Source organism: Topomyia yanbarensis, chromosome 1, assembly GCF_030247195.1.
Source record: "Topomyia yanbarensis strain Yona2022 chromosome 1, ASM3024719v1, whole genome shotgun sequence".
NCBI lineage: Eukaryota > Metazoa > Arthropoda > Insecta > Diptera > Culicidae > Topomyia > Topomyia yanbarensis.
This window is the reverse complement of record NC_080670.1, coordinates 93,074,161-93,085,338: the sequence shown is the minus strand read 5'-3', so window position 1 is coordinate 93,085,338 and position 11,178 is coordinate 93,074,161. Positions and strand designations below refer to the sequence as shown.

General features: G+C 38.5%; 1 protein-coding gene across 1 annotated transcript; it reads left to right on the top strand.

Moving 5' to 3' along the window:
• Positions 1-10,650: 10,650 nt before the first annotated feature.
• On the top strand, positions 10,651-11,125 carry LOC131678055 (large ribosomal subunit protein P1-like). Its single transcript, XM_058958191.1, has one exon. It carries the CDS (start codon positions 10,680-10,682, stop codon positions 11,016-11,018), a length of 339 nt encoding a protein of 112 aa, XP_058814174.1. The 5' UTR covers positions 10,651-10,679; the 3' UTR covers positions 11,019-11,125.
• Positions 11,126-11,178: the final 53 nt, after the last annotated feature.

Below are 11,178 nucleotides of genomic sequence, written 5' to 3'. Positions count from 1 at the left end.
ACTAAGTTTGTCAAAATCGGCTAAGCCATCTCTAAGAAAAGTGAGTGAGATTGTGTTCGCTTACACACATACAGACGCACATACACACACAGACATTTGCCGAACTCGACGAACTGAATCGAATGGTATATGTCACTCGGCCCTCCGGGCCTCCGTTAAAAAGTCGGTTTTCATAGCAATTGCAATACCTTTCTATTGAGAAAGGCAAAAACATCTGAACGCCAAAATCTCATGTCAAATTTGCTATGACAATCTATTTATTAATCTTTTACACTACTAACGTCTTCTTTGGAGAGTTTTTGACATTTGTCAGTTGGTCCAACTAGCGAATCAAATTCTTTAGTTGGACATAGGCTGTGGCCCATCCAGCGAATCACGACTGTTATTCCTCATTCATGACTATAATACAACCTGTGCAAAAACGGCTTTTGTTGATAATGGTTTGCCTTAAGGCGAGATGGATGTCGCAATAAAATCACCTCCCCGACTGAAAATGAACTCCGCAACCGGGCCATTTGTAAACTTTTCCGGACCGAAGACAAGAAATGTTTGAATCTATTGCAGATTTTTCGAGTTCTGATGAAGCAATATTCGGCGGAGACACAAACATCAATAATTAGCCCTGATAAGCTTCTGGTGGAGGAAAATAATTTGAAGCACGCAAATTATATTGCTGGCTACGGGCCTTTTGCAAAGGAGTATAGTGTATATGTACCATCTAATCGGGTTGTATGTGACGCGGTCGTCCCCGTGTTAGCTGTTTTACCCCTTTCTAAGACAGTGGCAACTATATTGCCACCTTTTCTTTTCCTGCATGGACAATACAATTAACTCGATTTTGAATGAAATACTCTACACCCTATAAGTTGGTGTCAAATTTTTTTAAAAACAAGTATTTTTTATCCGAAAACGCGGTTCTTTAGTTGCAAAAATTACAAAGATCAAAATAAAATGAATCTAAATAGGTGGCAATGGGAAATCTACGAACAACTAACACAAAATAAAAAGAGTAAATACACAATCCCTACTGAGGTAATACCTAACGGTGACTGCGTAAGTTGAAGGCTGGTAGGAACAAGAGGTTTAGGTTTAGTCGGTAAGCTTACTACAAATCACTGCAGTAATCCGTACTGCCACGAGCCACAGGCAGCGCTGTCTGTTCAAGATTCCTTCTCGATAACAGACATTGTACGAATTTGTGGAGCTGAGTCGATGATACAAAAGAATAGGCCCTCCAGACCTGAGAAAAGATCTTCAAAGTTTGAGGGTTGCTATACTTTTCTTTTGTAAGAAACGAATAAAACCAACCCCCTTAAAAATGTCCTGAGCACTGGCCTGCACAGAGGTGGAGGTAAAACAGTGAATCTAGCAAGAACAAAAATGGTTACATAAAAACGGGCATAACGGTAGCTAGCTTAATCTTTCGTTTGGATTTCTTCCTATAGTATCCTTAAGAAATAGAGTTTCATAAAATGTGTTTACCGGGCGGTGGCAACTATATTGCCACCTTTTTCAAAACAGGTTTTTATTACGAAATAAATGCAGATTCTAAACTAAGTGAAAGAACCGTGCTTCCATTAATATAACATTCATTATTAGCCCCAAACTCTCGGCCTTATCAAGGGTTAAAGACCCCATGCTTCAGTCAGGGAAGATACAGGATGTTTGCATTCAAAATCAGTCGCAGCTGACGGGAATACGTCATACGTCAACTTAGACTCTTATCGGGTGACCTTCGCCGGTTTTGCTCTACCTAACTACCTCCTCTTTGACAATGATCGTCTACCTGTTCGCCTTTTTGTGCCGCGGGTCATGAAATGCAAAAATTGTAAACAATCAGGACACACAGCCTCCCATTGTAGCAATAAGGTTCGTTGTGGGAAATGCGATGAGAATCATGTGGATGACTCCTGGGGGAGGGGTGTCGAAAAGTATCTTTACAGTGGGGGAAATCAACATAATCTCCCGACATGATGATACAGTGCGGAGAGAAATAGAAGAGTTCCCTGCAGGGACGCTCTAAGGGATCTTTCGCAGAAATGTTGCTTAAAATAGCCAAGCCACAAGTCTCTACAAAAATCTATACTGACTTGTCTACTGACGATGGTGACTCTGATGAACACCAGGAGGGAACATCTTCTGCTGCGCCTAGAAGCAATAGAAAAAGGAGGAACTTTTCCTCTCCTAAGATTCGTTGTAATGTTCAGAATGTAATGTAATGTTCCAAAAATAACAGTACTTTCTGGTGCAGACCGAAGCAAACAGCTCCTGGTCTCCGAAACCTGAGCTCAGAAAAGAAGTTCCCAGCACTGTGGACCGTACTGTTACAGGACATTTCTGACCCTCCTAAAAGCATCCTGGTAAGCTTTCTCACTGTAATAAAATATTCTTAATGCAGTTGACTGCAAAATAGCGCCTCCTTTCAGCGATTGTATCCTGCGATAGCTAATACACGGATTTGATCACTGTTTAATAGTGCAAAAACATTATCCCGAAACTCGATACTTTTAAAAAATGTTATGCGAAACATGACTTACTTCAGAAATAGATTTTAATTTTTTTTTGCCTGGAACGAGAACACTTTAACGGAAGAGTACTTTTGGGGATCAAAAAGTGCAATTTTTCAATAGAATTAACCTTCCCTCGACACCAGACATTGAAGATCTTGCGACATTGCAGAACTCTTTCCAGCACCGAAGTTAGTTTTAGTATATTTTAACTCCCACGACATATCATGGGATTGCTTTCATGATAATGATAATCGAAATCTACCTCACTCCAAAAACATGGTGATAACTTCAAGATGACCATTTTGAACACCGGTGAAATGACTCGGATCCCTGCTCCCCCAGCGCGCCCAAGCTCCTTAGACTTGTCCCTCTGCTCGACTCGGTTGGATTGCATGTGGAAGGTAATTCCTGATTGACACGGCTGCGATCCTCTGCCAATCTTAATCACTATTGCTAACGGCTTAAGGCCAACGAGTACAATAAATATTTCGTATGACCTCAAACAAAATAGTGATTGGCAGAACTAAGCATCCTCGGCATCCGGTAAACTCGAGTCCATGCAAGACCTTCCTCCGGAGGAAGAGTACGGCTTCTTGGGTGGCTTTAACAGTACTAACGAGAGAGTAGAATATTCAAATCGTTGGATATTCGATTTCGCCAAGAAGGTTTGTACGGATTCCGCCCCGGCACAGAAGATCTACCGCGCCGCTACCCCCGGACGATAATGTAACAATAAAGCCCCAGGACCAGACAGAATCAAAATTTACTTGTTAAAGAATCTGCCAAGAGACGTTTGTTGAATTAATTTAATAGGGTAAGGTGGGGTAAATCCGACCGTTGGGTAAACCCGACCCCCCTCTGTTACCGAAAATCAGAAGCACTACGCGAACTAATATCAATGGTGTCGTGTAGAGTATAGGAAATAATCATAATGGTGGCATGACAGCATTTTATTAATCTACATTGAGATGCTCAAACGACAAAAAGTGTGTTTTTAAAACTTTTGATTTGATTTTTGTGCATTGTGCATGTAAGTTGATTTAAATTCTTTGATTAAAATCCTACAAAGTGCTTAGATGAATTTGGTTCAACCTTTTTCATAACTTTTTTTAATTGCATCGTAATGAAAAATGACGCGGTGGGGCAAATCCGACCTCTAAATAGTGGGGTAAATCCGACCGCTTTTTTGCTAAGAAAATGTTTATTTATCAAATTGAAATATATTTTTATTGTCATTTTTTATTATTTTTATGAAAAATGGTTCATAATTACAAACAAAAGACACAAAAACGTGATGATTATAGTATTCGTCAAGCAATTGCTGCGATGCAAATGGAAATATCATTACGTGCTATTGCTCGTGATTTTAGCATTCCAAGATTGACATTGAACTCCATTTTCTTCATGTTACAATTCAATAACACAACATTCATTGATTTCTCATTGAAAAACCATAAAATTTGGATAATATCTGCACTAAATCAACCAAAAACATAGGGGGTCGGGTTTATCCCACCATTTTTGAAAACAGCAAAAATGAACATTTTCGTAAAACGCTTGTATCTCAAAATATTTCCAAGATCCGAATAAAATGCTACATATAGAAAGTTGCCCAGGAGTTTCACCTTTAATTTGGTGTATAAAACGACTTGATTCGATGTAAAATGAGCATTTTACAGCCAAAACCATTTACTAGGTCGGATTTACCCCTTCTTACCCTATGTTTCTTAAGGGTAACCTTGTCCCTCATGGCTGGAGGCAAGTGAAGGTCCACGCCATCCAAAAAAAAAAAAACAAGAAAAACAGCCTCCGATCACAACTCGTATTGACGGATTGAAATGCTCTCTTATATTCGGAAGTAGTTCGAGAAAATGGTCCTATTCTGTCTCGTCAGTTGGGTCGAAGCAAATAACTTACTGTCAGATACACAATTTGGCTTTCGCAAAGGCAAAGAGACGAACGATTGCCTTGCGTTGCTCTCAACAGGAACACAAATGGCATATGCTAACAAAGAGCAGATGGCAGCAGTTTTCTTACTGACTCAGGGGGTTTGTTGTCTGAAAAACATATGTATTTTTCGCAAAGTTATTTGTCGACATCACGAATTAGCTACATGGGCCTTCCCCAGGGCTCATGTCTAAGCCCCCTTCTCTACAATTTTTAAGTGAATGACATTGACAAATGTCTTGTCAATTCCGTCACGCTAGGGCAGCTTGCAGATGACGGTGTGGTCTCTATTACAGATCCTAAAGCTGTCGATTTGCAAGGACCATTGCAAGATGTCTTAGACAATTTACCTACTTGGACCCTCCAGCTGGGTATCGAATTCTCCAAGGAGAAAACTAAGCCAATCGCACAAACATGCGCCGAGCATTGTTCCACTAGATCTCAACTATTAAATTACCTTCAGGCCCGAGTAAGGTCATCCAATGTCCCGATGAGGGATGTACTGGCAAACCGCGATCTCCTCTATATGTCCCTTGTATGTACCTTCCTAAAAACCATCAATATATAGATTTACCTGCCCCTTTTATTTTTATTATCATTCTCAGAAGTGTCCTCTTCCACATATATCGTACATCCTTGATGGTTTGATGCAAGTGACACGAAACATCTCTGTCGAAAATGTTAACAAACGCGGAATTTGCAACACAAACATCACACGCGCAACTCGATATGTTGCCGGTCGTCATCTGACGAAGACCGCCCGAGTCTGTAATCGATGGCGTTGATCTCCCGTTAACTTGAACCCCTGTCTCTAATACCAAGGAATTATGCCCCCCTCTCCATCTGAATTTTTTAGAATTTATAATAAAAGCAACGTTCGATTTTTAAAATAAAATGAAATTATTTAGCTCATGCACTAAAAAATCAAAAAGTTTTCACCTTCATCATTAAGGGGTTATATACAAAGTTGGAACTCAAAAAAACGAATAAAAATTATTGAATATTCTGAAAGTACACACTTTTGAAAATATCTGTGCGAAATTTTATCCTGGTCGGAGAACTAGATTTCAAACTATAGCCGGTTCGCAGCGCGCTGGTTCTTTCGCGAATGAAGTGAACACAAAAATTTAAACGCAATTTCTCGGAACTAAGTTTTTTGAAAAGTACCGTTGCGGTGAACGTGATATCGCAAAAACTACTCATCCGATTTTCATATTTTTTTTGAATTGTTTGTATACACGTGTACTTGAACATCCAAATCCAAAAATCATCCAAAATTTGTCAATTCTTTGCAATGAACTTTTGTTTAAAACTCCATTTTTTGATCAACATAATTTTTTTGAAGGAAATTCTTTTTTATTGGGAAACCGCTCCGTTCAAGTTTACCACAATACATTTTTCTTAAATAATCAGTTTACTTTTTTGATTTCAGTTGACCGGTTCGGCTTGGAGACCGTTCATTGCAAACCTCTGCCAAAAAATACGCTTCGGGGATGGGCCAGAACTCCGCCAATCTTGAATTTTTTTTTTTTCAGCTTGTTTTTTCGAACTTCGATAGTACGAACTGTCTTTCGCTTTTTCGAATAAAATTTGCATAAATCACTTTAAAAAAATCACGAACTTAGCTCACTTTTTCGCCACAACTTTGTATATAACCCCTTAATTGAGGTATATTTCAGTCCCTAGGGTGGCTCAGCTTGTTGAACAAAGCCTATGTTAAGGGTTAGCATATTATGTAATAGGCTACTGCCCCAATACCTCAACAGTAACAGTTCCAGGGGGTTCGTTTAGGGCGTATGTTTACAAACAGGGCATTGCCATCACCACGTTAAAACACACAAAATTCACATCAGATTTACAAACCATTTTGTAAGTTTCTATCACAGAGTTTGTACTATAAAGTAGCCTTGCTTTATTGGTATTATTGAAATATCTCATGAAGTATTCAGACTTCCATATCAATCTTTTACACCATCTTTCCGACATGATTCTAAATATTTAGAAAGTAAAAAATGGTTCGAGATATAAAAATATTCAATTTGTTTATACTAATTTCCGAACTCTTAAGTTCAATAAAAAATCCAACTTTAATTTTAATTTCAGTCCATATATTGTAAAGTTTACGAGTTATCATTATGGACAATTTATTGAATCATAAGCTTAATAAATAACAATTGACACACTTTTTTTGTTAAAGGGTGTGAGAAATTTTTTTCGAAGAAATCGGATATTTATTTTATGTGGAATGCACCCTTCATAGCAAAAAGCACCAATTTAGTACTTTTCGTTATGTTTGCATTCACGCCGCTCATTTTCCGGTCCACTTTGCGGTATAATGGCGTTATAGTTTTCGTACCCCATCAATGTCGTTGCGCCCCATCCAGGTTGTTGCGCCCTATCCAAGCCATTGCGCCCCAGCTTTAAATTGGCGACTAACCAGCAAATATTCTACAACAACAGCGCTGGTTTTGCCCCTAAAACACCAGTAAAGCAATACACTAAGGTTTTTTTTTACACGGGGGATACGTACCGTGTAAAAAAAACCGTGCAAAAAAAAACCGTGCAAAAAAAAACTGCGTTAATTGCGAAATCCGTGTAAAAAAAAACCGCGTTAATTGCGAAATCCGTGTAAAAAAAACCGTGTTAATTCAGAAAACCGTGCAAAAAAACCGCGTTAATTCCGAAAATCGTGCAAAAAAAACCGCGTTACATTCAATGCAAAAGACTTAGACGATTTTAGGAAAAGGGATGATTTCGGAGTTTTATCAAAAATGTTCTAAGTCCTTTTGAAGGCAAAAGACTTAGACGATTTTGGAACAGGTTTTTTTTGCACGGTTTTTGCTTTTTCCAATTCCTTAGGTTTTTGGAAAAGTGGAAACGACGGATCTTGAGGTTTCCTTTTGTCCCGCACTTTAACAATATGGTTGTTTTCGGTACAGTGTTAACGAGTAGGCACCAAATATCGATGCCTGAGGCCATTTGGAATACCAAGATGACGACTTCCGGTCTAACAGAATTTTCAATAACCCAATCAGTATGCATATTTTCCGAGCGGGCCTAATGAGCGCATGATAGAGATCAATGTCTGAGGCCATTTTGAAATACAACATTGAGACTATCGGCTTAGCGATATTCTGTATAACTCACAACATGGAGTGTTTTGGAACTGGATTGACAAATATGCAGTTGCCAGAGGTCTGAGTATAAATATTCAGCGTAAAACAAAAAGATACATTTATTTTTGTATATTTTGCATTTATAAGATAAGAAAAATGTGCTCATGAATGGATTTACTCGAATTTGAGTTGGTTCGTCTGCTAGAGCTCATCGAGCGAATCTTCATGCGAGACTCAAAGTCGAATCAAAAAGCTGACATAACCAGGGGGAAATAATACAATCAGGTCTTCGCTGTATTATTAAGGGGGGCGTCTGGTGTAAAGTGCTCAAACCGAAAGTTATTTTGGTTTACGATTTTGAAGGCAAGGAAACAATGCATCTTTTATGTAATGTTAAGCTTTAAATTTGTACGTTTATTCTGTACGAAAAAAATATTTGCAAGGCCTTATTCTGCGCGGCGTGCGACGTGAGACGACGAAACTCACCTCACTTTACGTGACTTTTCTCACCCGATTCTGAGAGTCGACTCGGGTGAGGTGAGATTCCTCATTGCGTCACCCGAAGTTACTCTTCAGAATTGGGTGAAGTCACGTAGAGTGAGGTGAGATTAGTCGTCTCACGTCACACGCCGCGCAGAATAGGGTCGGCAGCCACGCAGAGCCACACATACGAGCATTCCAAGAGTAGACGTCCTACCATTTCCACGTCGAGGAGCGCCGCGGCTAACACGATGACTCTTGATAAAATTGTTTGACACAGGAAATTAAGTAAAATTTGTAAAGCTTAGACTTGTAGTTACTCGATGAACCCAAAAAAAGTTCGAGTTTAGGAAAATGGCTTCATGTAAACCGAAAAATCTCATATTTTTCTGTACAATTCGTGCACTTTTCTTCAAAATAATAGAGAGAACAATTTTTTCATTCTGTTTTCTGTGGTTCACCGACAGGCTACACATATTTAGCATTTTCATAAAAAAATCAAGTCAATTCTTTGATTAGTTTTTGAGTTATCGTGTTCACCAATTTGAAAAACGCGGTTTCGAAAAAACGCTATTAAAGGATACTCCATATCAAATTGCATCACGGATAAAATGACGTGGAAAACAATACATTTGGTATTTTCTCTTAAAAATTTGGGTGGAAGTAGTTTAAAGTGTATTGTTCACACTGTATTTTTATCGCTGTCAGTCTTAAGAAAATTGTTGCCGATAGATTGAAATCTGCGTGTGTCACAGCAAATACGCGCGAGGAATGCATGGCTGTTTAAAACAAAAGAAGTTCAGCGTGGTCACCGAGATTGCGGGAGACTATTCTAGAGGCTCAATACTAACAATTAAGCGGATAAAAAAGAAGTCGATTTTTTTGCCCACTACACCAGACGCCCCCTTAAGATGAATGAGATGTACACTAAAGCAGAGATGATGCTTATAGAGATGCGCGAAGACTGAAGCCAAAAGTTCCAATCGAACCCAAAACAACGGTTCCAAACTAGCAATGTAAACAAATATATCGGATTTAGGAAGTAATGCGTGGAGAGTATCGAGATTGAAATGAAAAGAAATGCATGTCTGCATCCTGCATCCTCGAAACATTTTTTCTAGTGCAACGAAAAACATGTAGACAGGCTCAGTAACGTAAATCAATGCGTTTCCAAGTTACATGATTGAGTATTGTGGGAAATATTTCAAAAAAGGAATTCGCCAAGCATTCATTAAAACTACAAGTCACTCGCTGTTTACACAATATTCCTGGTTGCCAAAACTAGCAGACAAATAATTTGTAAAACCGTGCAGCCAAATTTACTGTTTTTCTCGCCGCGTGTCTTTATATTTAAAACATCGTCTTGGCACTAAAATAGAAGTCACCATCTTAGATGAAAACATGACTTCCGGAATTGACATCCGGTATCTATTCATTAACGCCGTGCAAAAAAAACCGTGCTAATTGCGAAAACCGTGCAAAAAAAACCGTGTAAAAAAAACCTTAGTGTACTCTGTATGAAACAATCTCATTTTTAGTTAGTGGAAATTGGTAAGGACTAAAAATACAAAATGTTCAATATCTCCGCCGCTCGTGCACGGATTTAGACAATCCATAGCTTGTTAGAAAGGTATTTTTACAAGCTTTCTATTTATGTTCATTTGTGGGACAATATTGTATTGTTCGGAAGTTATTTGCAAAAAACCTGCTGTGTTTTGACAAAATTGCCCATATCTCAGAAAGTAAACAACATATCGAAAATCAAAAATAATAGTGTCAAATGGCAACGTTAGGTCTTTCATTTGAAGCTAATTTCGTTAAGATCGGTTCAGCTATTGCTGAGATAATTGCATGACATTTTATACATACATACACACACACATACAGACATTGTCTCAATTTGTCGAGCTGAGTCGATTGGTATAGGAGACTCGGCCCTCCGGGCCTTGGAAAAAGTTTTCAAAGTTTGAGCGAATCCTATACATTTCTTTTGTAAGAAATGTAAAACTAAACTGATCAGAGTGAATCCAAAGAATGAAACGAATAAAATAAATAAAATGACGCAGATGAACAAAACGAATAAAAATATGCTGAATGGAATAAGTAATTAAAATGAAATGATCATATATATTTAAAGTTAAAAACATTTTTGAATAAAGAAAATGAATAAACCGGATTGTACGAATTTGAGAACCATTGCATCAGAAAGTTTTGAAATGTTTTTGGTTTTATTTTTTTTTGTTTTATTTTTTTCGTTTTCATGCTTCTTTACTTGACGGCGTTGTTAAAAGATTATCTGGTGTATCTACTTTATTGTTGGACCTTAATTAGTTATCAGGAATCTGGAACGTTCAATTTGCTTTGGTATTCGAAGTTTACTTTTTGGTCACATATTCCTGAAAAAAGATTTATGTGCAGAACAGAATTTACTGGTTCAGTATTTTAACGCGCGATTGAATATAGTAAAGTGAGACAAGGTCACATGTGCTTTCAAGCCCCTTGAACAGAGAACGACAGAGGGAGAATGCGATTCGTGAATGAGACAGGTAGATATTTCAAAGTTTTTATTTGCATAAAAGTTAATAGTGTGAAATGTCTAGGCTACGTCGATTTTTTTCATTTTAAAATGGCTCTAAACAAAGCTGAATTAGCCTGTGTGTATTCGACGCTCATCCTCGTTGATGACGATGTTGCCGTAACCGATGAGAAAATCTCTACCATTCTCAAGGCTGCCAACGTGGAAATCGAGCCATACTGGCCCGGTCTTTTCGCAAAGGCCCTGGAGGGCATCAACGTAAAGGATTTGATTACAAATATCGGATCCGGCGTTGGTTCCGGTGGTGGTGCTCCGGCCGCTAGCAGTGCTGCTGCCGCTGCTCCTGCCGCTGCCGAAAAGAAGGAAGAGAAGAAGGAAGAAGAACCAGAGGAATTCGATGACGACATGGGATTCGGTCTCTTCGGTTAGATTCTACTTCACCATCGGGATCCTGCAAAGGAAAGGGCAGATATTTTATCCTTCTGTATTTTCCGTTTGCAATGACATTAGTACAGTTTTAATGTACCAATGTGTAAATAAAAAACCTGTTTTAATCCACCTAGCGGTGCAATTGTGCCTTTCTCATTTC